Source organism: Strongylocentrotus purpuratus, unplaced genomic scaffold, assembly GCF_000002235.5.
Source record: "Strongylocentrotus purpuratus isolate Spur 01 unplaced genomic scaffold, Spur_5.0 spur5_scaffold_19, whole genome shotgun sequence".
In the NCBI taxonomy this organism is placed as follows: Eukaryota; Metazoa; Echinodermata; class Echinoidea; order Camarodonta; family Strongylocentrotidae; genus Strongylocentrotus; species Strongylocentrotus purpuratus.
Genome location: NW_022145604.1, coordinates 2,419,895 through 2,447,718, shown reverse-complemented (window position 1 = coordinate 2,447,718; position 27,824 = coordinate 2,419,895). Strand labels below are relative to the sequence as shown.

Sequence of the window (27,824 nt, the reverse complement as noted above, 5' to 3'; positions counted from 1 at the left end):
GCCCTACATAGTTCCTTACTCACTGTCTGTGAAAAGAGACTAACAATGCGCATGCGTGTTTAGCATTTTTTTACCGTGCAGGCGAGGTTGATCGTTGTTGTGATCCTGGGCAGTGTGCGCCATTCTTCATTCGGTGTATAACATTTCGGAGAGATAGTAATTTTGCATTTTTCGAGAGCATCGTAATACCGTTCACTTCATATTTCCAAGCTTCTCATTGTGATGTGAGTAATTTTCACCGTTCTTTTATTTTATTTAAATTGATTTAGTAATGTTTTCATCTCTGATAAATTTAGAGAGGTTGTTCAATGAGTGATTCGTTTAGCAGCGGAGGATCTAGTTTTGCCAGATTGTTGCAAATAATTCCGGGTGTAGATATATGTATTTTTGTTGTATTGATTGGTTTTTCAATGCATACATACCAAAGTGTTGAGTGAAAGATACGCATATCTAAATCACTGTGGGTTTTTAAGTCACAGTAATCATATTTGACTTCCAACTGCGTTTGTTTGCATGATATTATGAAAGCATGTTACCTCCAATATTAAAGGCTCAATTGCCATTTTTTATTGTCTCAGTTGCCAGTTATACATGTATAAGGTTGTTTAATATTTAGTTGCCATTCTTGTAATATCCACTGTTTTTGTCATAGATGGAAAATATCGGTATTGATCCACGCAATTAATCAGCAATGTAAACTCTCGAATGAGATGAGTGGTTGATAAATCTAAACATAGCCTTCTCTCTTACACGTAGAGCATTATGAACAGAATATTTCCTCTCCAGCATTATTGGTATACGATGCTAACATTATCATTAACAAAATGTCGACAGGCTAATGATTCATCATGTGCCTTCACATTCAGCGTCGTATAACAGGGATACTACCGTATACCAGCATATTAGTCAGATAATGAATCTACCATGAGCAGAATTAGGGAATGAGGGTGATAGAAGGGATGGGGAAGGGGTGGGGGAGAAAGAGAAATTGTAGACATGTAGAGAAGGAATGGCAAGGGAAAGGGAGAGGGGGGATTAAACTAATTAAGATGGGTAGAGGTCACAAATGAGAGGAAGAGAGAGAGAGAGAGAGGGAGAGGGGGGGGGGGGAGGGGGAGGGAGAGAGCTTAATGATGTCCACCAATTCAAAGGCTAGACCAAGATGTTTTTATCTATATTCATTATTTTGTCCCTATTATTATGGAATTGAAAACATAAACATTGCTTTGCAATCACATTTCCCTCAACATTTGGCCTGGTTCCAGATTTAGTAGGGTTATCAACTTCTTGCAAACATCGGGTTAGCCCTATGCTGAACATTCGATGGTGTAGGTTAACAATTCGATCATGAAGGGTACATAATAAGAGTACATGTAGTGGCCCATTCATAGTATAGGCACCTACGCTTGAGTACTGACAGCCATTACAGTATTGTCAGCAAGAGTCGGCTAAAAAGCACAATAGACGAGGTGAGCTGTTCCTAGTTCGAGTTCACTGAGCCAGCTAGCTGTCTACCTCGTGACCAGGCTATGTAGAGCACGGAAGAGGGAAATGATGTACATCCAGGGGCGTACGCAGGATTTTTCCAAGGGGGGGGGGTTTAAAAACATTTTGCTCCCGAAAATTTGAAAATTGCGCCGGCCGAAAAGTCGCTCGGTGGGGGGGTGGGGGGGGGGGGGGGGGGGGGGGGTAAGCGGACACTTTTTTTTTTTTTTTGGAGGTCAAAAAAAATCGCAACGACTCAGCCAGCCGAAAAGTCGCTCAGTGGGGGGGGGGGGGGGGGGGAGAGGGGGGGAGGGGGGGGGAGGGGGGGGTGTAAGTGGACCCATTTTTTTTTTTTTTTTGGTCTCGAAATTTCAAAATTTGACATGGGGGGGGGGTTTTAGGTTTTTTTTAGGGGGGTTTACATACATAAAAATACCAAAGGGGGGGGGTTTGAACCCCCAAACCCCCCCCCCCCTGCGTACGCCCCTGTGTACATCAATCTAATGTACTTTTTTCCATTCTATTCTACTCTATTCTATTCAATTCAATTTTATTATAGTATTATTAAAGTATAGTACAGCAGTTGACACGCAAAGCGCGGTCTTGTTGTTGGTTATATCTTTGGCGTTCGGCTATTTACGCCAAGTCTGGTTCTATAGTTGAATCATTCATCATTTGGATGGTAGACATTTGGCAGTAGACAAGTTGACAAGTCATAGTATTCAATATATATAATAATATATAATGTTTTTAACAAAAGGCATTGTAATAAATTACATGTGTTAAAATCAAACATAAGTATCAGACTGACTGTATGTTTTTTTTGGAAAGATATTTTATTGTTCATTCAATGCACAACAAGTAACAGAATGATAATATATAATTTAACAACGTATTATAAGATACTGAAGCTACAATACACCAACATAAATGAAATATATGACAACAAATCGCACCTTTCCATTTTTACATAACGTTATCAAACTATAACAAATGCAAAACAAAGCAATTTAGTTACTAGTTACCACATAAACATAACAAAATTATATACATTTGAAAGTTATTACTCATTTATGACAATATAACATGTGTACTGAATGAACAATATTTCAAAAAACAACCTCCTGTACACTTTTTTTAAAACTCTTTTTTGTGTACACATACACACACACACACACGCACACGCACACACACAAGAAAAACTCAGACAGACAAAAACACATACAATCTTGCCTATCCTTCATATAACTGTTTTATTATATTTATTTCAATGTTGTTTGAACCCTTTTTCTGAAATTCTTTGATAGATTTTAATTCACCTTTTCTATCAACAATGCGATGTTTAAAAAAGAAAATCTTCAGAAATAACTCTTCATGGAATTAAATATGCCCTGAATTTTTAGCGCTAGCTTACGTTTAATATTATATAAATACGGACCTAGTCAAGTATAACATATTTTAATGATACTTTATCACTTATTAATTTTATCATTGTTTTATATTTTAGATTGTGCGTGAGCGTGTGCTTAATTACCAACGCGTCAATAACTTTAGGTTTTAATGGAATACTAGTAACAAAGAATGTGCTAAATTGCATAAACTAGATACTTAATGCATGAGTCATTTAAATTGGTTATACGTGTCATTTTATGGAACAGTTCTGTCACCCCCGACTGGTTTTTGTTTTCCTCTTCTCCAAGGAGTAGGCATTAGCGTAAAACATGGGGCACCTACTCCCCCCTCCCCCACCAGCTCCAGCACCATATTACCAAGCGATAAAAAGGGGGAAAGAAAAAGAAAGCAAGATGCAGGAATGTCAAAGGACAATAACAAATAAGAAGATGGGACACCGGGCTCCCTCCTGCACCCTTCCCTAATCGATGGCCTATATCATTCGCATTCCACCGTTGAAGATCAGTGCTCCCCCACATACACTCATCCCATACTCCTCCCCCATGATACCAGTCCCTCATTAACGGTCCAACATTCCTCTTTATTTTCATGTTGGAAATATTCCATCGTCTTTTAATCCCCAAGAATAGAAACAACATGGATGCAGAATTGACTTTTTGCTGTTTAAAGACCCATTAACCCCCTCCATAAATTAAAAAATTTAATCCCTTTTTTTTTCTTTTCAGAAAGTGGAAAATAAGATGGATGTACAGTTGATCCCGAATGAGGAGCAGCAGGTTGCTGAGGAAGCCGTTGAAATTACCCAGCCCCAGAGACCACCCTCTTACACTTCTACCGATGCTCCGGTCGTCCGTCCTAACGGCCCAACCCAGTCACAGGGTGTGTACACAGCACAGACACAGCAAAGCTACATCATCCAGGTGAGGCGATGCTGATGATGGTGGTGTTGGTGATAATGATGGATATGGTGGTGATGGTGATTGATATGATCGTGATAATTGTGATTGTGACAAATGGTGTAATGAGCAAAACCTTTTGGGGGCAGAAAAAAAAGAAGTATAATTTACAAAAAAAAACCTCCGGAAAATCATGACATTTCAGCAACATTTGTAGTTCACTTGTCTCGAATTAGAAATAAACCACGTCGAATTTTATTGGGGGGGGGGGGGGTGGGCAGTTATACGCCAGTGGTGGTGATGATGGTGATAATGGAGAAGTTGGTGATAGTCGAAGCGGTGATAATGGTGATGATGACCGTTGTGAAGGTGATACTGATGGTTGTAATGAAGATGGTTATGGTGGTAGTTGTGGTGGTTGTGATGGTGGTGATGGTGGATGATGATGATGACGATGATGGCAATGATTGTCATGAGGGTGCAGCTGTTGAGGAGGAGGAGGAGGAGGAGGAGGAGGAGGATGTTCGCATAGAGATGTTGTGGTTGTCGTGGATGATGATGATGATGATGAAAATAATGTATTATTGTAACGAGAAGAATGATAAAAGAAGTGTTAAAAAGTAAAAGAAAATCTGATGACCTCCCGACCATGGTTTTGAAGATTATTATGAAACAATGATAGATTGGTTCGTATAGGTCTAAGATTATTTCATTGGTGATTATTAGTAAAATCTTAAATCGTCATCGTCCCCTCCTTTGACCTCACTATTTCTTACAGAACATCCCTGTCCAACAAAACCAAGGATGTTGCGGAGGCCGTTCTGAGTGGTTTAAACACTCAGTTGGCATGACAACCGGTATCATCCAGCTCATCCTAGCCATCGTTGCTAGCATCCTTTCTGGTGTGGCTATCTATCTGGAGTTCAGCTATGAACTCTATTTTAGTGCCACGGGATCACCTATCGGTGCAACCATCTTAGTGAGTAGATCAAACATGATCACAAAGACTTTTAAGAAATCAACTCAAGCGCACTTTCAATACCTTACTGTCTTTCCTGTAGAGAACATACACGGATTACGTAATATGTCATTGTCATGTTCGCACTTGTTCTAAGGTGACGCAAAAAGCTATTGAAATTGTTAATCATTGATTCCTTTATTGAACGACTTGTAAGATCGAATTAGATTAGAAAAATAAAAATAATAGTTACTCAGCATGCAGCATTGTGATGGGGGGGGGGGGGGGGGGGGAGTGGACGTCAATCCCCATTAAAAAATATGATAATCATAATTAAACCCAAGTATTCACACATGGATCTGAATTACAATTATCAGATAGTAAACACACAATTGCTTCTTGATAAGTTGAACGCTCTACACGTTGTTTTGTTTTGGTCGGTAATCATATAAGTATGATTAAATATAAAAACCTTTTGATACAAAATGTTATTTTTCCCTTCGATCAGATTTGTTTTGCCTACCCAATCAACTCCCATTGTCTGAGCGAATGATTGTTCGAATAGTAAAACCCTCAATATTTTTTTTTACTATAGAATTGAGAGATATGTTTGATATTATTGCAATTGAAAATCAATCCGACCTTCTTGATTAAGGCAGCAGAAGCATTGTCCGGCGTGATTATATTATCACTTGAAATAGATCGAGTTTGGCTTTTGTCTCTCTGCCGACGATGAAAAACCCCTTTTTATAAAATTATAATTCATTTTTTTCATTAAATGATATTTAATTACCAGTTTTTCCTGCCTGCTGGCATTCTTGGAGCATGTTCTAAGAAGAAGAATAGCTGTGTGGTGAGTAGCATTGTTCTTCTTTAACACAAATTAAAGATAATTTCGACGTCAAGTTAATGTTAATTTGGAGAATGACCCTTCATAGAAAGTTTGCCTAGAGGAAACATCCTAGAGAAACTGATCAGCCGAAGAATGAAATAGAAGTGGGCGAAGAGGAAGCATATTCATTTGTACCAAAATGGGAAAGGCATTACAAAAATAAGAATGATAATTTATGTGCAAGAATAAATCATGTACCAATGGAATATTTCTCCTCGTATGATATGGAGACTGAATCGCCAATGGGAGAAATCCACAACAAGTCATCTCAACATTACAAATTTCCTAAATTTCTTAGGCTCCTTGTGAAGTTTTACCTTACTTTAGCGTACGCCTTTACATGGAAGGGAATATCCGGTTAATGTATCTCAATTAACCTCATCCATATTTGCCTATTATTGATTCAAATGTCATTCAACTTGTTTTAGAGTGTATCATTTGGTTTGTTCGTACTATGTTCGTACCTCAGATCGTGGCCTACCTGGTCATGTCAATTTTGGCCGCCATCCACGCAGCCCTCGTATGTGCATTGGAGATCAGTCTAGCTGTTCTTAGCGTACCTTACGTCTGCCCAGATTATTTCCCCGACTACCGTACTGACTTACGTAATTACGGAGAAGATGGAATTTATCCTGACTCATGTAACGATGTGCGTTACAAGGTAAGTCAGTTATATCATATCATATCCTTTCTCCTAGCAGTATTTGTTTTATTTTATTTATATGACAACACAGAGCATATAACGTGAAAGAGTTACAAGACAGTGAAAATGCCACCAGCGGACGCCTGAGAATTACCTAAAAGAATTTTCATTCTGTCAAAATATTTGGCTACAATGCATCACCGATCTGAGTCTTTGACTTAACATTTTATATACAAATCGTAATTATTTTTTAAGAGTAAAACTATAAACATAATGTTTTATCATGTAAAGCGCTTAGGAACTTATCATAATTACTATTACTTTATATTTTCATCTTTTTATCTGTTTTCATCTTCTGCTTCTTCTAGTAGTAGTAGTAGTAGTAGTAGTAGTAGTAGTAAGTAGTAGTAGCATCAGTAGTAGTAGTAGTAGTAGTAGTAGTAGTAGTAGTAGTAGTAGTAGTAAAAGTAGCAACAATAGTATTTATAGTGTAATTATTAGTAATGGATGTTCAATGTAGTAGTAGAAGTAGTATTTATATTGTTATTTGAATTATTGTTATTAATATTATCATAGTAGTAGTAGTAGTAGTAGTAGTAGTAGTAGTAGTAGTAGTAGTAGTGGTAGTAGTAGTAGTAGTATTACTAGTAGTAGTGGTAGTAGCAGTAATAGCGTTGTAAGATTGTTGTTGTCGCTGTTGTTGATTCTTTAAATATATCATCATTATTTTCAGGGTCTCACTGCCATCCACTCTGTGATCGCTACCCTGATGTTTGCCGAGTTCGTCATCGCCATCGTAGCTTGTGCCATCTGTTGCGGAGGTCTTAGCTGCTGTTGCGCTCGACCCTCTACTCAACAGACCCATTACAACCCCATGGTAATATCATCATTCCAAATTATGAAAATATCATGATCTCAGCAATTCTTGCGATCACGATCGCAAAGAATTTCAAGAAATCAATTAAATCCAATATCGATGCCCCACAGTATATCACATAGAAACCATAATCCGATTAGCGAATACGTCATTGTAACGCGTTCATTTCAGTAGTTTACGAACAAGGCTATTTCAAATCAAGATCGATCTTTTGAAAGCATCTGCGATCATGTTCATTAATGATTACGATAAAACTGGCTCGGAAAGAGACGTTTTGCATATCCACCACTGCTGTAAGAACTGGAATGTTATATTACTATAGTTCAAGCATGCACCTATATAATAGTGACACCAATAATAATAAAAATGATACTAATAATAATAATAATAATAATAATATAAAAACAATATTTTTTACCCAGCTTCAATGCTGTTCTTCCTGAGGATCCTGAAATTATTATTACCTCAGTGATTGCCAGGTTCCCATTTACAACTGGACGTACGGGGAGTGGCAAACGTGGATTAACGTCGTGCCAAAGGACGTTAGTGCCGGGCTGAGATTCGAACCCTTAATCCTTTGATTGGGAATCAAGTGAATGGACACTATACATTACCACGACACCTTAGGGGCGGATCTAGGGGGGGGGGGGGCAAGTGAAAAAACAGTAAAACGGTGAGATTTTTGGAAAATCCTGATCCGCCACTGGGTCATCGACCCCCCCCCCCCCCCACCTTGGCAAAGAGCTAGATCCGCCACTGCACCTCCACTAAAACTAATTGGTTCGTGGTTCAAGTGAGTAACATTTACCTTCTGATATTATTTTCATCTATTTCTCCAGGTGTTCTACCCTCAGAGTGGCATGCAACCTATCCAAGCTCAGATGGGAGCCCATGTTGTACAGGGTAAGACTATTAACCCATTACTTACTTCCAGGCGCGTACGCAGGATTTTTTCAAGGGGGGGGTTTTAAGGTTTTAACATTATAAATCGGGCCGAAAATTTCGCAACGACTCAGCCAGCCGCTGAATAAGCGGGGGGGGGGGGGGGGTGGGGGGGGGGGGGGGGTGGGGACGGGGGGGGGGGGGGGGGTGGTTTTGTTTGACACATTTTTTTTTTTTTTTTGGTCTCGAAATTTGAAAATTTTGCTCCGTTGGGGGGGGGGGGGTGGGGTAAGGTCAGCTTTTTAGGTCAACCATGGGAAAAAAAAAAAAAATCCAAAAGGGGGGTGTTTTAGAGAAATTTAGGGGGGTTACACACAAAAAATACCAAAGGGGGGGGGGTTTAACCCCCCAAACACCCCCCCCCCCCCTGTGTACGCGCCTGCTTACTTCGAATCATCGGGTCATCGCGTCCGGTCGGGTCGTCGCGTTACACGGCGTTTCGTGAAACGAAAGCGAAAGATCACGCGACCTTTCGTTAATTTGCCGTAGGGTTTTCACAAAGTTTCGGATAAATTGGACCAGATACGACGAATTGACCCAGTGATTCGAAGTAAGCCTAAAATGATCCGTAATCTACTGATTCAGTTCTGAATCAAAGATCACGTTCAACAAAGGAAATCTTAGAGCTCGGACTAACTTCCCTTATTTTTAACAAAAAACTTAAGCCCAGCATCGAGTTTAGATATTAGGTTGAATACAGGCCTATTAATCTACAATGATTAACACTATCGCTTTACGGATTGTAACCCCATAAACTCGTGACTGCCACATTGTATGAGGCATTGTGTTCCATACACATTGTGCGTGTGGCAAACGTTGACTGTGCCAGGTTACTCTTTGTTTCATTAGCATACCAATGCGAGCAAACGGTCTCTTTCCTTCAAATATGTATTTATATCACCATATGACGATGATTTTATTCCTCGTGTATTCCATTAGGTGTATACCTTTGTCTTGTTTCTCCTCTCTCCTCTTAGTCCCATCGGGTTGTACCACTTCTTCTTGGTCTTCTTTCTTCTCTATGTGGTTATCTGTGCCTTATTCTTCTTTTGCTTTTTAATTTATTTTTTCCTTCATAGTGCATTTTCTTCTCATTATCCACCGCGAATTTTGTTTCGTTCTTATTCTTCTTTCTTCTTTTTTCCCTTCTTCTTTTTTCCCCTTCTTCTTTTTTCCCCTTCTTCATTTTTTTCCTTCTACTTCTCTTTCTCTACAATGTAATGCTTTCTCTTTTGATTTCAAGGTTAGTAAAAATAAGAATAATTCAATACACCATCGTACTTTCTCTTTAACAGGAAGCGAGCTTCCTGCCAAGGCCTAGAATGGACAAGAGCGGGCGCACTCTCATTTTGGAAACGTACTCGCATTAATCGATGACATATTCCCCCTGTTATCTTACATATTTCTCCCCTGTTGATGCTAACAACCAACATTGGAAGTATCATCAGAACTACCATACACCTGAAATGTTAGCATCGAGTATTCGCCTTAATTGGATTTAACCACATGTATCCCTCAAAATATATTTCAGTCACATAATATATTGCAGTCATATTGCATCAATCACATTAGACCTACTTCCCCTATCCTACTAATTTAGTTAAAACCGAACCTGGGTCTAAAATCACGTTTAATAAAAGGACAACTTACATAAACCCGATTTGAACAAGAGCCTATTAATCCCTCGCGACTCGTTTAAATTTTTACCAGAATACAGGACGTGTGTCCCCTTGCATATTTAAGCGTACTCACCTTGGAGTTAACAGATGTATTCATGAAAAAGTATATTTCAATCGTCATGATCACACAACTTAAGATTGCATAGTTCACACAAATATGCCTTCATTTTAATAAGTAAATCGACCCATCCAAGTACGTTTAAATGAGAGTGCTGTCGAGGTCATAAAAACACATATTGTAAATATTAAAATCTTGATGCTTTTACTTTCTGTCTTTCTTGAAAAGCAAACAAAAATAGAGGCTGAGCACAATGTGTAACACGTGCAAAGATGATTTCTAAGCTGATATTTTTCGCATTAGAGGTTAGAATAGCATATTTTATACAACACCTACGTGGATCCTTGTCATTTGATTGGACGATTGTTGGTCACATGATATTCAATAGATGGTATATTGCACGGTCGTGCATTTTTGGTTATATGCGCCGTGCATTTTTGGTTATATGCAGACTGCGTACCTCTCTGCTGCATGTGCGCGTATCCCTGCGTGTATCTGACGCGAAGGCAATCTGCATGTAATCGAGAAGGCTTGACTCGAACTTTAATTTATCTTTATAAGGAGTAAAGCATAATTTGCTGATTAACGTTCTATTAGGTCTTCTTCGATGTTGTATAAAACAAATAATGAATGTTTTTCATTCGTTTAATAGTGCAAATATTTTCATTCGTTGAAAGATTAACGTTAATTCTATTCAACTCGGCTGACGCCTCGTTGAATAGAATGTTAATCTTTCAACTCATGAACATATTCGCACTATTGAACTCATAACCATTCATTATTTGTATAATATTTATATCAGGAGTTATTATGGGTAATGAAGCGTAATTACACTAATTAAATTAAAGCATTTATATATATATTTTTGTTTACATGAACCTCCTTATCAAACTATATTTTCAAATGTATTTGATAAATTAATTTGTTTTTCGTGTTTAATTTTAAATTGAGCTATTATGTTTAGCAAGTAGCAACAAATATCTTGAAACTTTAAACATTCATTCTATATTTATGTAATTAAATATTGTACGTAAATGCAGTTCATCATACTGTCAATTCTAAGGATAATAAATGAATTTATGCCTTTTTCTATTACTGCATTATATTTTTGGAAAATTACATAATGTGTAAAATGTATGTTGTTTTTTTTTTTTCTGTCATGTACTAGTTGGATTTCATGTTAAGAGGTACTTATAGTATATTTGAATGTGCATTTGCGTGTGTGATGTGTTGGAAATGTAATTGTCATAATTTTAGTGAAAGTCACGCAAAATGTTACATATTTATGAATTAATTCACGGGCAGAAAATTAGAAAACAGGCAACTCAACTAAAGTGAATATGTAGTAAAGAAATAAAGAAAAATATAGAAAGATATGAAGTTGCATCAAATAATAGAAGCAACCCGGAGGAAACAAATTTGAGAGTTGTAGGATTCTATTCTCACATCTTGCACCCTTAAAAATGCACAAGATGCTATTTACAGGCTGTCACAAGTCCCCCTCAGGTCCCCCTCAAGAAAAAGGACCTCACATTATTGTGTTTCTATTATTTCTTTTAAATCTTAGACCACCCCCCCCCTCACGTCACCAAAATAATTAAAAAAAAACTATTTCCCCCCTTTTTAGTCGTTTTGTTTTTGTTTGTTTGTTCGACAGAGAGATGTTTGGAATTTTCCCCTCCCCTCTCCCCTTTTCCAATTAGTCTTAGACCCACTTATAATTGTTTTTAGTTCTTTGCTGATACCTAGTGAATTTGTAACTCATTTATCCGTATTAGATGCAATAAACACTGCAGATTGCCTAGTATCTTTTACCAGTCTGCCTGAATTTTTTATTTTGTGTCATTGGTATCCAAAATCAAAAAAATATAATTTCCAATTCTGAAACTTATTCTCAAGTTCAAATACCTACGCGAAGTGATCTACACCGAAATTTGCAGGCCTATCCATCCATTTATCTATCAATATAGTTAATATCTATACTACTTAGAAAATTGTTTACCCTTTGGTTTGTTTTTTTCACGATGGGGGTATCAAAGGGAATGGTGTAGGGCTGTCGATAAATAGGTTCACGTTTCAATTGATGTTATATATTTTTTAAATTTTGTATGGTTTTTTATATTGTGATTTGTTAAATGAATACCATTTCATACACTGATTTCAATGATTAAACCAAAGATTCTTGAACATTCTTTATCAGAAAAAAAGAAGAAAAAGGGACACGTGTCAGAGTAAAAGGGACACATAACAGAGAGGAGAAAAAGGAGCATTTATACGAAAGGGGAAGGGGCATATATTACAAAAGGAAAAAGGCAATTTCAGAAGGTAAAATGACACTATTAGGAAGGAAAATGGGCGCGTATGGAAATAAAAGAGGCTCTTTTCAGATGTGACAAGGGGCACTCATCAGAGGTGAAAAGGGGCACTAATAAATTTGGTAAGGAGCATTTATTACAAAATAAAAGGAGCTCTCGTCAAAGTAAAGAGGGCACTTGAATAGAAATGCTTATCAGATGTGAAAAGGGGAATTTATCTGAATCAAAAGGGGCGGTTGTCCAACGAAAACTAGGTTCTCTGGATATGCTTGAAATAGTGGGGGCGGGAGGGGGGGGGGGGTGGGGACACTGCTCAGAATAATATGAATCTACGTACTGAAGGAATCTATCAGTTTTTAAATCAACAGAAGATGCGTTACTGGGCGATCGTTACGTGATATAATGAAAAGTCCTTGCTGTCTGGATATGAAGCGATAGTTGCCCGAATATTAGAAGTTTATAATATTTTCTTTCTTTCTTTCTCCGTCTCCGTCTTTTTTTCTTCTCTCGGTCTCTCTATCGCTTGCCATCTATCTCTTACCATAGTAACCAACTATCCAGGTTCAGTTCTACGAGGCTTCATTTGGAGCAGCGAATCACAATAGGTTTCTTTATAAATGTGATTTTTATATGCTCGAGGGAAGCCGGTCAAAAATTCGCGTAAGTTCATACGACCAATTAAAGGGGCACGTTCCCGCCAGTGTAGTTATCGCTGCTCTAGTCATCGCCATCTTGGTTCCAAAGATCGACTTCTTATTTGCATACAGCTGTCAATCAAAGTACGCGCGTCCTGGCCTGCCTTCGCCAAGCCAGCTGATCGCTGCCGATTGTGACGTCACGAAAGTGGGCGGAAACAGCAGCCGAATCTTAGAGCCGAACTGCGATTGGTATTACTTCGGCACATGTATGCGATAATCGGCATTGTGCGGGCATTCGGAACATGCCATCTGCGTAAGAGCCGTATTCTGTTGGTGTCAATAGGCAGTTAGCACCGTCCGCCAGCGGGTACGTATTTTGAACGCCCTCTGGAATACGGGGAACATGCCCCTTTAAATATTACCGAGCTCGTTTTTTCCTATCGCTTAATGGCGATAACGTAACAATACATTTGTATACCTTGGAAAGTCCAAGACCTCTGCTCTATATTTATGTTTTAAAACAATGTTTTTTTCTTCCCAATTTTGAAACAGTATTGTGCAGGTTATGCGGAAAGGGCCGGGCCCGAGCACTGAAGATCGAACACGGTCAAATACTCCTTGAATGCAGTGTGATGGCCAGACTAGCTACTTCAGCCAGTGCATGGCCTCTTAACTTTTCACTGTTTGTGTAAATCAAGTTTCTATCTCTATCTCTCTGACTTACTATTCGCCCACACCCCTTCTTTCCTCACTCACCTTCCCCAATCTCTCACTGTCTTGTCTTTGTCTATGACGGTCACTCATGTTATGTCTCTCATATCTCTCTCTCTCTCTCTCTCTCTTTCTCTCTTTCTCTCTAACCAGATTCTTCTCGGACCGCCCTACCCAGGCAATCGATCTTCAGCCATCTCACTGATGAGCTAGTGTGGTACTGGGCTTGACGATTAGAAAAGTTACGTATAATGCCAGCTTAGCTTGCCATTGGTGGACCCAAGATTCTTCGACAGGAGTGTGTATGTGTGCGTGCGCGCGCGCGCGCGCGTGTGTGTGTGTGGGTACGAGAAGGTATCCCTAATATCATTTTAATATGATGATGTAGGTATCCTAGTCTCATTTGGTCAGGGACTGAAATACAATCTAAACCAACGCTTACGGAGAAAGAAATTTGACATACAATTTAGATGCATATAAGGCCCGACCAAATCCCCTAAAATAATTCAAATTTGGTTTGGCATGGGGTCAGTAAGGCTTTTTGAGCCCCCTGACTCCGCCATTCACTTAGCACTACCCAATTAAGAGGCTGCAAAATATGTGTGTGGTTCCAATCTAATGATACTGCTTTATCATACTGTACAAGCTTTGACCTTTAATAGATAGCGTAACATTATAATGCCATACATCTTGTTATCGTGCCTTTATTTTGTATATATTCGCGTTATATCTATATAGATATTTAATATGAAACTTACCTATGTTACAGTTTACACGTTTATCAAACAATAATGAAGGAATTGCTAGAAGGTATTTAGAAGATGAAGATAAATATAATAAACCGTCAATAATCTCACAAGGAAACATATGACTCGAAATTATGTTTTCATGTGTGAGTTTATACCAGATTTGGCTGCCTTTTTTCAGAGGCCTACACCTTTCACTTTAATACCCCCATCGGAACAAATCATAGGGTAAAAGGTTCATATTTTTAGTAGTAGAAAATTAAGTAGATAGATAAATAAATAGGGGGACAAAAATCATAAGGCCGCACAATTTCGGTCTAGATCTCTTCGCGTAGGTATTTGAATCAACAGTAAGCATAAGAATAAGTTTCAGATCGGAATTATTATTTGGAAACCAATGACACAAGATAAAGAAATCGCAGACTGTAGAAGGTACTAAGCAAGCTGCATTGTTTATAGCGTGAAGATCTAATTCGGATAAATGAGTTACAAATTCACAAAGTATCAGCAAAGAATTAAAAACTATTTTAATCAATCAATGGCGGATCTAGGCGTTATTTAAATAGGGGAGGGGAGGGGACAAATCCAAAACTTCTCTGTCGATTTAAACAAGCAAACAAAAACAAGCAACACAATAAACCCAATAGAAGATTACAATTTTTGCTGGTGCTTTGGGGGGTTCTACAATTTAAAAGGGAGTATAGAAACACAATCGGAGGGGCACATTTTTTGTAAGGAGAGCCCGCCCCTCATCCCCTGGATCCGCCATTGATAAATACAGCTGTAAACATGTCCAATACTGACCATAAACCAGAAATTAAAGGTGCGAACCCTATACAAAAAACGTAACCCCTGAATGGGGTTCATAATTTGCATGCACCCCACAATTGTGAAAATTTGCACCTTGGACGTGAAGAGTGATTTAGGTTCGTTGCGTCATTTGACTAACGTAGGACTACGCCATTGACTGAGACTGATTGATTGATGTGAAAGTGATATTATATGAGATAATGCAAAAAGAATAGCGCATGCATTGCTTTGTGGAACTGACGCACGCTCTAAAGCCGGTTCTCCAGGGTTGATTAACGCAGGTTATAACGCAATCAAGATGACACCCTGTGTGTAGCGGGTATAAACAGAGTGCAGCATTAAATCTCAAAACCTTGAAGGGTTCAAGACGTGAGAATAGAATCCTACAACTCTCAAATTTGTTTCCTCGGGTCGCTACTATTATTTGATGCAACTTCATATCTTTCTGCATTACTCTTTCTTTCTTTACTTCATATCTTTTAGTTGTGTTGTCTTTTTCTACTTTTCTGCCGTGAATTATTCATAAATATGTAACATTTGCGTAAATTTCACTTAAACTATTACATTTACAATTCCAAAGCATCACACAAACAAATGCACAATTCAAAATAATATATTTACTCTTACAAGTGACCCAACTATTAAATGACAACAATATACATTAATTTAACACACATTACGAAATTTTCCAAAAATATAATGCAATAATAGTAAAAAGGCAACAATTCAATTCTATTTCTTATAAATTGGCAGTATGATAACCTACATTACGTACAATATTAATTTTCATACGTATAAAATGAATGTTTAAAGTTCAAGACGTTTCTTTAAAAGAAAACTTCTATTCCCGGCTTATTAAAAATTGATTTTGATATTTTTCTTTCTACTTTGTGAACAAAATACCTCAACTTTAATTAAAACATATAAAACAAATTAAGTTATCAAATTCACTTAAAAATGTAGTTTGATTAGGATACATGTATATTTATGTGTATATAAATGCTTTAATTTAATTACGCTTCCTAACCCATATAACCCTGATATAACTGCAATTTTCTATTCCAACCTTTCATGTGAAAAATGCAGCTTAATTTTTTTTTTGCACTAGAAATCTATTGCTCTCAGCCTCTATTTTGTTTACTTTTCAAGAAAGACAGAAAGTGAAAGCAGCAAGAGTATACAATATGCGTCTTTTATGAACTCGACATCCCTCTCATTTGAACGGTACTCCGAGCAGTCGATTTATTTACTTAGTAAATATAAGCATATTTGTGTGAACTATGCAATCGTAAGTTATGTGAACATGACGATTGAAATATACGTTTTTTATGGAATACATCTGTTAACTCAAAGGTGAGTACGCTTATAAATATATTGGACAAACAGCTTGTATTTTGGTAAAATTCAAACCAGTCGCGAGGTATTAATAGGCTCTTGTTCAAATCGGGTTTTAGAAAAGGAAGTCTAAGTTGTTATTTGTTAAACGTGATTTTATACCCAGGTTCGGGTTTAACTAAATTAGTCGAATAAGGGACGTAGTCCAATGTGATTGATGCAATATGACTGCAATATATTATGTGACTGAAATATATTTTAAGGGATACATTGTTAAATCCAAGGCGAATACTCGTAGATTCAAACAAACACACCGATTCTAACATTTCAGGTGTATTGCAGTACTGATGATACTTCCAATGTTGGTTGTTTAGCATCAACAGGGGAGAAATATGTAAGATAACAGGGGGAATGCGTCGTCGATTGATGCGAGTACGTTTCCAAAATGAGAGTGCGCCCGCTTCCGTCCTTTCTAGGCCTTGACAGGCAGCTCGCCTCCTGTAAAGAAGAAAGTACGATTTCCCTTATATTCTAATTTTGACAAAGAACAATTCAAAGAAAAATATTACATCGTAGAGAAAGGAGAAGTAGAAGAAGAAAGAAGAAGAACGAACGAACTAAATCAGAGTGGGATAATGAGTAGAAAGTGCACTATAAGGGAATTTCTTTTTAAACAAAAGAAGGAAAAGGCAGAGAATAAACATAGAGGAGGAAAAAGAACAAGAAGAAGAAGAACAACCCGATGGGACTAAGGGGAGGAGAAACAAAATAAAGGTTTACACTTACATGGAATACACGAGGAATTAAATCATGGTGATATGATTATACAAATTCTAATTTAACGAAAAGATATTCTTTGCTCGCTTTGGTATGCTAATGAAACAAAGAGTAACCGGCCCACAGTCATCATTTGCCACACGCTCAATGTGTATGGAAAATAATGCTTCATACAATGTGGCAGTCTCAGGGTTTATGGGGTTACAATCCGTAGAGTGTGCTGGTGTAATACTTAAGATTTATATGCCTGTATTCTAAGTAATATCTAAACCCAATGCTGGGCTTCAGTTTTTGTTAAAAATAAAGGGAAGTTAGTCTGAGTTCTAAGTTTTCCTCTTGAAACGTTTTCCTCTGTTAAATGTGATATCAAATTCAGAATCAGTAGATTACGGATCATTTTAGGCTTACTTCGAATCATCGGGTGATCGCGTCGTGTCAGGTGGTCGCGTTACCCGACCTTTAGTGAAATCATTCCTCTTTTATTCATGAAATGTCGGGGGGGGGGGGGGGGAGGTAATGCCTGTGAAATAAACCCCTCTTACCTACAAATGGTCTGGTCTAATTGATACCTAACACCGTTGTGAAAAAACCCTACGGCAAATCTACGAAAGGTCACGTTGATATTCTGCTTTCGTTTCACAAAAGGCCGTTAACGCGACCACCCGACCGGACGCGATGACCTGATGATTGGAGTAAGTAATGGGTAATAGTCTTACCCTGTACAACATGGGTCCCATCTGAGCTTGGATAGGTTGCATGCCACTATGAGGGTAGAACACCTGGACAAATAGATGAAAATAAATATGAGAAGGTAAATTTATTTTATGACCGGGCATGGTGGCTCAGTGGTAATAGAGCGCCCGTCTCATGAACCGTAGGTCGTGGGTTCGATCCCCGGCTGAGTCATACCAAAGACTTATAACAATGGGACCTTCTGCCTTCTAGCTAGGCGCTCAGCATATTAGATTGGAGAAGGGTAGTAATAACATATTATGTTATGCAGGGCCCACTGGAAGAGCAGTTTCATAACTGAAGTGGCTACCCTGGGTAAATAAAACGTTATTATTATTACACTTGAACAATTAACCTTTTAGTTTCAATGGAGGTAGTGGTGTCGCGGTATGGTGGTCCATTCACTTGACTCTTAATCGAAGGGTTGAGGGTTTCTAATCTCAGCCCGGCACTGAAGTTCTTTGACAAGAAGTTAATCCACTTATGCCTCTCTCCACCCAGGTGTAAATTGGTACCTGTCAATTGCTTGGATAATAATAATTGCACGGTCCTCAGGAAGAAGAGCATTGAAGCTGAGTAAACAATACTATTATTATTATATTATTATTATTACTGTTGTTGTTTTTGTTATTTTTTATTGTTATTAATTAAGTTTATAGGTCCATGCTTAAACAATTGTAATATAAAATTCCAGTTCTTACAGCAGTGGTGGATCAGCAGTTCGTCTCTTTCTGAGCCAGTTTTATCGTAATCATAAATGAACATGATCGCAGATACTTTCAAAAGATCAACCTTGTATTGAAATAGCCTTGTTCATTAACTACTGAAATGAACGCGTTACAATGACGTATTAGCTAATCAGAATATGGTTTCTATGTGATATACTGTGGGCAATGAAATTGGATTTAGTTGATTTCTTGAAAGTCTTTGCGATTGCGAACGCAAGAATCGCTTAGATAATGATATTTCATATTTGGAATGATGATATTACCATGGGGTTGTTATGGGTCTGTTGAGTAGGGGGTCGAGCGCAGCAGCCGCTAAGACCTCCGCAACAGATGGCGCTAGCTACGATGGCGACGACGAACTCGGCGAACATCAGGATAGCGACCACGGAGTGGAGGGCCGTGACATCCTGAAAATAATAATGAAAGATTTAAAGAATCAACATCAGCTACAAAAACGCTATTACACTACTACTTCTATACTACTACTACTATAATAATAACAATGATAACAATACTACTACTACTACTACTACTACTTCATCTCTACTACTACTACTACCACCACCATTACTACTAATAATACTATGAATACTACTGTTACTACTACTACTATTACTAGAATAATAAGAAGACGGAGCAAATAAAAAGAAGAACATATAAATAGTAATGATAGTTCTGATGACAGTGGTTATACATATACATACATATAAGTCCATATGCGCTTTACATGATATTGCATTATGTTGATACAGTAGTTTTACTCTAGAAAACAATTACAATTTTATTTAAAACATTATTTTACTCCAAGACTCGGAGCAGTAATGCATTGTAGCCAAAAGGTTTAGTAGAAATTAATGTTAGGATAAAGAATGATGTGATATACGTGACTAACCATGAAGCGCTTATAGGGACATGAGTAGGCATACACTTCACCTTCTGGGTAGTTCCAGCACACGTAACCTTCGCTACGAAAAGCTCCAATGACCTCTGTGGCACACACGAAGGCTGCTAGGATGGCGGCCAAGATTGACATGACCAGGTAGGCCACGATCTGAGGTACGAACATAGTACGAACATAGTACGAACACAGTACGAACAAACCAAATGATACACTCTAAAACAAGTTGGATGACGTTTTAATAAATAATGGGCAAATATGTATGAGGTTATTGAGATATAATATCCGGATATTCCCTAAAATGTCATGATTATAAGGCTTACGCAAAGGTAGGGTAAAATTCACAAGGAGTAATAGATTTAGGACATTTGTAATTTTGAGATGACTTTTATTATGGATCTCTCCCATTGGTGATTCAGTCCATATCATATAAGGACACATATTCCTTTGGTACAGGGTATTTACTTGGAACATAAATTATCATTATTATATTTTTGGAGTGCCTGTCCTATTTTGGTAGAAATGAATTTGCTTTCTCTTTGCCCAATTTTATTTTAATCTTCGGCTGATTGGCTTCTCTGGGTTTTTATTCCTTTCAGCAAACTTTCTATGAAGAGTTATTTCTCTAAATTAACATTTCGCTGGCCCGTACACTCCCATAATCATGATATTATATACAGGTTACTCAATTTCAATGAGCTTCAATGAGATTTCAACCGTTCCAAGCAACCTCTCTTCTTATATCTCCATGCTATTAGATATCTCAAATACATTTTCATTTCTAGACGTCGAAATTATCCTTAGTTTGAGTTTAAAAGGACAATGCTACTCACCACACAGCTACTCTTCTTCTTAGAACATACTCCAAGAATCCCAGCAGGCAGGAAAAACTGGTAATAAAATATCATTTAAGAAAAAGTTAAATTAATTGTAATTTTATAAAGGGTTTTCCATGCATGGTAAGCACTATTTTTAATGGAAACAAAGAATTTCGTCGGCAGAGAGACAACAGCACAAACTCGATTTACGTTAAGTGAATAATATCGCTGAATCTCGCCGGATAATACTTCTGCTGCCTTTGATCAAGAGGGTCGGATTGATTTTTAATTGCAATAATATTGAACGTATCTCGCAATTTTATAATTTAAAAATGTGAAGGTTTACTGTTCACACAACTTTTTCGCTCAACCAAGGGAGCTGATTGGGTGGGTGTCAAAAACAAATCTGATAAAAGGGGAAAATAACACTTTGTTTAAAAACGTATCTATTTTTAAACATACCTACTTTTAAACAAAATTATAATTATGATGACCGACCAACACAAAATTTTTAAGGTATAGAGAGTTCAAATTATAAGAAACAATTGTGTGATAACTATCAGAAATTCTAATTCAGATCTATGTGTGAATAGGTGTGTTTAATTATTATTAGCATATTTTCTAATAGAGATTGGCATCAACCCCCACCTCCTCCCCCACCCAATTACAACGATTCATGCTGAGTAACTATTAATTTTATTTTTCTAATCTTACACGAATGTAAAGACGCTCGATAAAGGAATCAACGTATATTAATTTCAATAGCCTTTAGCGTCACCTTATAACAAGTGCGACCATGAATATGACATATTACGTAATCCGTGTATGTTCTCTATAGGTTAAACAGTTAGGTATTGAAGCGCTCTTAAGTTGGTTTCTTAAAAGTCTTTGCGATCGTGTTTGATCTACTCACGAAGATGGTTGCACCGATGGGCGATCCCATGGGAACAAAATCGCGGTCATAGCGGAGCTGCAGATAGATAGCCACACCGGAAAGGATGCTAGCAACGATGGCTAGGATGAGCTGGATGATACCCGTTTTCATGCCAGCAGAGTGTTTAAACCACTCAGAACGGCCTCCGCAACATCCTTGGTTTTGTTGGACAGGGATGTTCTGTAAGAAATAGTGAGGTCAAAGGAGGTGACGATGATGATTTAGGATTTCACTATCTATCATTGTTTTATAAGTATCTTTTTAAAAAGATCGGGAGGCCATCAAGATCTTCAACATTTTAACACTTTTTTTATCATTCTTCTCGTTGCAGTAATAAATTATTTTCAACATCATTGGCGATAACCACACCATCTCAATGAAAACCTCTTCCTCCTCATCCTCCACCTCCTCCTCCTTCTCTTTCTCCTCCTCCTCCTCCTCCTCCTCCTCTTCCTCCTCAGCAGATGCACCCTAACAATCATCGTCATCATCATCATCATCATCCACCATCATCACTCACCATCATCACCACCACCACTATCACCAACATCTCCATCATTACCACCAACACCACCCATCACCATCACATCGCAACCATCACCACATCATCATCACCACAGCTATCACCATCACCATCATCACCATCACCATCACAGTCACAACCATCGTCAGCATCGCCTCACCTGGATGATGTAGTTTTGCTGTGGCTGTGCTGCATACACACCCTGTGGCTGGATTGGCTGTTTGGTAGAAGTGTAAGATGGTGGTATCTGCTGCTGGGGCTGACTAATTTCGATGGCTTCCTCAGCAACATGCTGTTCTTCATTCGGGATCAACTGTTCATCCATCTTGTTTTCCATTTTCTAGAATAACAGGGAAAAAGCGATGAAACTGATAAATTCATGGGGGTGGGGGGGGGGGGGATAATGGGACTTACAACGGCAAATAATTAATTATGTATCCATATACATCTACGGAATAATAATATTGGGCCGTTTATGAGGACCTGGTATCACGGAGGAGGAGTATGGGGATAAGGGTAGTGTGTGTGTGTGCGTGTGTGTGTGTGTGTGTGCGCGTGTGTGTGCGGGTGTGTGTGTGTGTGTGTGTGTGTGTGGGAGGGGGGCACTGGTCTTAAACGGTGGAGGAGGGGGGGAGAGACGCCAATGTTCATGTTCCTTGGAGAAAAGGAAACAAAAAACAATGGGGGGGGGGTGACAAAATGCTTCCATAAAATGACACGTATAACCAATTTGAATGACTCGTGCAACAGGCGCGTACGCAGGGGGGGGGGGTTTTGGGGGTTAAACCCCCCCTTTGGAAATTTTTTGTGTGTAAACCCCCCTAAAAAATCTAAAAAACCCCCCCTTTTGGATTTTTTTTTTTTTTTTTTTTTTTTTTTTTTAATTATTAAAAAAAAAAAAAAAAAAAAAAAATATTCCCATGGCCGACCTAAAAAAGGTGACCCTACCCCCCCCCCCAAGGAGCAAAATGTCAAATTTCCAAATTTCGAGACCAAAAAAAAAAAAAAAGTGTCCTCTTACCCCCCCCCCCCCCCCCCCCCCCCCCGCTTATTCAGCGGTCGGTCTGAGTCGTTGCGATTTTTTTTGGACCAAAAAAAAAAAAAAATGTGTCCTCTTACCCCCCCCCCCCCCCCCCCCCCCCCCCCCCCCCCCCCCCCCCCACCCCCCCCCCCGCTTATTCAGCGGCTGGCTGAGTCGTTGCGAAATTTTCGGACCGATTTATAAATGTTAAAACCCCCCCCTTGAAAAAATCCTGCGTACGCGCCTGTCGTGCAATATATATCTAGTTTATGCGATTTAGCACATTCTTTGTTACTAGTATTCCATTAAAATCTAAAGTCAATGACGCGTTGGTAATCAAGCACACGCTCACGCATGATCACACCACAATATAAACAATAATAAAATTCATGAATGTTAAAGTTTCATTCAAAAAGCTAATACTTGCCTAGGTCCGTATTTATTTATATCAAATATTTATCAAAGCTTGTTTAATTTTTGCTAAATGTCATTTAATATTACATGGAAGGTATCATTGTTAAAGACGGGGGAGGGGGAAATATTCATTTGATATCCAGTTAGTAAACACATGATTAGATTACGGCTGAAACATTCAGTTATCTTGTCACTTCGCAATCGCTAATTACAAGTCAACAACTGAATCTGAATCAAGATGATTCCATACAGAATAAGGATTCTTCTTAATTTGTAATTAATATCGTAAACTTGTGGCGCAGATAATCTTCGAAATTTGAAGAGCGCCGTCTCAATCTCAACATGCAAAAGTTAAATTCTTTGACGAGAGGGAAATATTGAAACATAAACAGCTTAACAATTTTGACTATCTCAGCTATGACTACCTCATTATTGTTACACAGAATAGACTTGAAAGAAACTGCGGAAAATTTTTGGAAGTTGGTAAAATAATATATGAAATAGAACAAAAATGAAATAAAAACTTCGATCTAAACCGTGAAATGATTGTATCCGAGATAACCAGTACTCGCTAAATTACAAAGATTACAGAATGCTGCTGCTCGTGTCGTGACCCTGTCCAACAAGTACAGTCACATCACACAGTCCTCAAATCACTCCATTGGTTGCCCGTAGAAAAACGTGTTGTTTTCAAGATTATTTTGCTATTATTTCACTGTATACATGGCTCTGCTCCGCAGTATAACATCGGCTTGATTAAGCATTACTTTCCTTCTAGACAGCTACGTTCTCAAATCTCTGGCTTACTTGTTACTCCTAGGGTTAAACAAAGTGGGGGGGGGGGGGGGGGGAGCGAACCTTCGCTCATGCTGGACCTTCATTATGGAATACTCCCCCTCAATGGATTAAGAATAGCAGTTCTGCTGAAGTGTTAAAAAAACAATCTTAAGAAATATCTGTTTAATTTAGCTTATAATTGATTACCATAACCTTTCATTTCTGTACCTTTCCTATCGCACTTTGTATAAATGTATCATGTATGTATTTCATCTTTTGCACAAGCTGCGCCTTGAGCATTTGACTATCAAGTGGATTTGGCGCCTTATAAATCATATGTATTATTATTATTATTATTATTATCATTGTGGATTAATACTCCTAAGTTTAATACATTGACACGGTTTTAGTTTGACACTGTCACCGTATGGATCATCTTTATTTCGATCCTTTGGTGCAGCATGGGGAGGGAAAGAAAAGCGGGAGGCAGCATGTAGTTGCCTCCAAATGAAAATATAAGTCATTTTTATTTAGATCACTGCTGGAAGATCTCACGATTTACATCCCTCAATCGTTAAAAACACTACTTCATGAGAATCAAAATATTAAGCAGTTTAGCATTATAAGTATATTGATCTGTATACATCAATGGTTAAATGTGTGAAACAAGAGTTTTGAAAGCTTTTCGGGGAGGGAGAGGAGTCGTACCTGCTGCTCCAAATGAGCGGTCGCAGAGCTAGTGGAAGCCCCACCACAAACACACAATCAAAAACAAAATTTTTAAAGCCCCCATCCAAGATACTGAAAAATAAGTTCCCATATTTTTAAATTATATCTTTAGAGATGTATTAAATTGGCTTTATCTCAAGTGATTTTAAACAAGGCATTTATGACACCATGCAGCTACATAAAAACACTGGGTTGATTTTTAGTTGTTAAGAAAACTGAATATTTGGCAACTTGTTGAAACCATTAATCAGTATCTGTTAACATGCTTATCAAAGGAATAGTATTCTACGTATAAGTGTTTCGATTCAGTTGAGACCTATTTCTTTTCATATATGATATCTACTCTCCAATATAAGTAATGTAAGATAAATCAGGCGCCGATCTAAGGGAGGAGGCCCGACGGGCACCCAAAACCAATACAATTTTTTTTTTTTTTTTTTTTTTGGGGGGGGGGGGGGCAGTGCTTTTGCTAACATTGCACCCGAATTATGGAACATTTTATCATAATAAATGAGACAATCACCATCAATTGAAATGTTTAAGAAAAAACATAAGCACAATTTGTTTATGTTGTAGTTTTAATATTATACAATTATTTTGATATTTTGCAGAGGGCCTTGAGCAGTCTTTTTGAATGGGTAATATGTGCGCTTTATAAGTTGACATTATTATTATTATTATTATTATTATTCAGGTAGTGGCTTCTATGCCGTGCTAGATGTACAATTAAAGATAAACAACTGAAAAATTGAGTGAAAACAGACCATTATTAATGATAAAATGGGGAAAATGATCTGATCGATTCCTAAATTCCCTCAACTGTATTGTTATAATTTAATCACATTTTAGGTGAATGTAAATCGTTACGAACCAATGCATTGGCTCTATATACTATTCACATTAAGTGTTGAAAGCCTGTTTCATGTCTCATTTTCATGAAAAAACAGTTGGGAAAATTCGAAATAATTTGGGAGAATTTACTGTTAGGAGGGGGTTGCACATTGACGCAATTTAAAGACAACCAGAAATATCTTTGTGGTTTGAGAATTTGCTCAAGGGTTCTTTGGATGTTAGAGGGTAAGTACAAAAGAAGGAAAATAATAAGTAACATTACACACCCAAATTACGCATTTTTGTATCAACTTTCAATGATGTTACTGGTTCACCTAAAGGAACGTGTTAACATTGTATAGATGAGAGAACATGGTGCTAAGGTACTGACTTCAATGCTAGATGTACAAATAAAGATATCTGAAAGTTCGAGCGAAAACGGTTCATTATTAACGATCAAAATTGGGAAAAACTGATGCGATTGATACCAACTATATTATTAGAATTTAATTACATTTTAGGTGAATATTAATCGTCACGAAGCAATAAATTGGCTCTCTACACCATTCCAGACATTTAAGTGTTGACAGATTTTTAAAAACCTGTTTTTTGTCTTTAAGACAAAAAATAATAATAAGTTATTATTTATGGAAAAACGGTTGGGAAAATTCAAAAATGGTTGGGATAATTTACTGTTAATCACTGTTAGAGGGTATTGACCAGTGTCGCCTTCTTAGAAAACCATTAAAACGTCTTTTATTTTAATTTCAAACGGTTTGTTTACATCACATTTAAAAACAAGGTTTACCTCCAACATTTAAAGTGACTCGGTAACATTGTTGAAGGTTGATTAAAAAATTGCATAATTTTGGTATGAAATGTTACTTATTATCTTCCTTCTACTGTACTAACCCTCTAAAATGCACAAAATCCTGAAAAATTCTCAAAGCACAAAGATATTAAGCAACAGCAACTCAGAAACGTATATATTTCACTCAACACTTAGGCATAGATGCACATAAAAATCGATCAATACAACAAAAATTCATAGTATTATGTAGGCCTACACGATTTACAACAAGCTAGCAAAAATAGATCTTCTGCTGCTATATATTACAGTTTAATAATCACTCATTGAAGAACCTCTCTGAATTTACCAACGGTAATGCTATTATTAAATGATATTAAGTTAAAGACAAAAACGGTGAAAATTACTCACCTGAAAATGAGTAGCTTGGAAATATGAAGTATTTACGACGCTCACGAAAAATATTACTATCTCTCCGAAATGATTATCCACTGAACGAAGAATGGCGTACACTGCCCAGGATCACAACAGCAACCAACCTCGCCTTCACGGTAACAATGCTAAACACGCATGCGCATTGTTAGTCTCTTTTTACAGACAGTGAGTTCGATACTATGTACGGCGTACATTAATGGGTGATGTAGAGGTGTCGTGGTCGAGTGGATACGTCGCCGGACTTTCGATCACAAGGTCCGCGGTTCGTGTCCCGCCGCGTCACTAATGTCCTTTGGCAAGACATTGATCTACATTTGCCACACTCAACCCATTTAAATGGGGACCTGGCAGGAATTCATTCCTCCAAATGCTGGAGCGCTGTAATTGCAGCTATAGGCTAAATGAGCCTGGGAATAGAATTTCTAGATAAACGGTGCTATAGAAATGCCTATTATCATTAGGGCGTACATCAATGGGTGACGAAATGGGGGAGGCAGTAAATGCCCCTCTCACTTTTCAAACATGCCCCTAAATTATCTTTTTAGAGACTCGTGCTTTTTGAAAATACATTGAAATAAATGAAATGAAGGCGTCTCTGTTATGACTGGTCAAACTGGTAAATATGGTAAAAGGAGTCGATACTTAATCATGTAAATAGGTTGAGCAGTAGACCTGTCTAGTATTGAAATTTATGCTTACGTTTATATATTTTCATTTCTGGAGGCAAATTTAACCCTAGTGTGTATCTAGGGCTTTGTCGGGGGGGGGGGGGGGGCAAAGGTAACGGCAGTAGTTTGATGATCTCTTTAGATGATCTTAAAGTGACGTTCAAAGGGTCAAATCTTATGATGACTATACTTGGAGGAGAGGCTCTTTACGGTCTTAGCCAAATCGATCAGATACAATCTGCGCATAGGGGCAAATAAAGGTAATTGTTAAAAAAAAAAAAAAATCCACCGAGATGAATACTGGATAATTGAGTGCTCATGAACGTTATGTAA

General features: G+C 37.8%; 2 protein-coding genes across 3 annotated transcripts; one reads left to right on the top strand and one right to left on the bottom strand.

The window, feature by feature from the left end:
* Positions 1–83: 83 nt before the first annotated feature.
* On the top strand, positions 84–14,905 carry LOC752232. Of its 2 annotated transcripts, none has more exons than XM_030990021.1 (8): positions 84–224; positions 3,624–3,818; positions 4,573–4,773; positions 5,549–5,605; positions 6,114–6,305; positions 7,021–7,164; positions 8,004–8,067; positions 13,661–14,905. In XM_030990021.1, the coding sequence occupies exons 2-8, from the start codon at positions 3,639–3,641 to the stop codon at positions 13,735–13,737; spliced, it is 915 nt and encodes a 304-aa protein (XP_030845881.1). In that variant the 5' UTR covers positions 84–224; positions 3,624–3,638; the 3' UTR covers positions 13,738–14,905. The 2 variants fall into 2 exon arrangements, with proteins under 2 accessions (XP_030845881.1, XP_030845882.1); XM_030990022.1 differs by lacking the exon at positions 13,661–14,905 and adding an exon at positions 9,402–10,081 and having other exon boundaries at positions 87–224.
* LOC575235 lies at positions 14,682–26,921 on the bottom strand. Its single transcript, XM_794677.4, has 8 exons — positions 26,800–26,921; positions 21,969–22,148; positions 21,265–21,465; positions 20,367–20,423; positions 19,528–19,686; positions 18,899–19,042; positions 17,892–17,954; positions 14,682–16,896 (listed from the first exon to the last, which is right to left on the bottom strand). The coding sequence occupies exons 2-8, from the start codon at positions 22,143–22,145 to the stop codon at positions 16,726–16,728; spliced, it is 972 nt and encodes a 323-aa protein (XP_799770.3). The 5' UTR covers positions 22,146–22,148; positions 26,800–26,921; the 3' UTR covers positions 14,682–16,725.
* Positions 26,922–27,824: the final 903 nt, after the last annotated feature.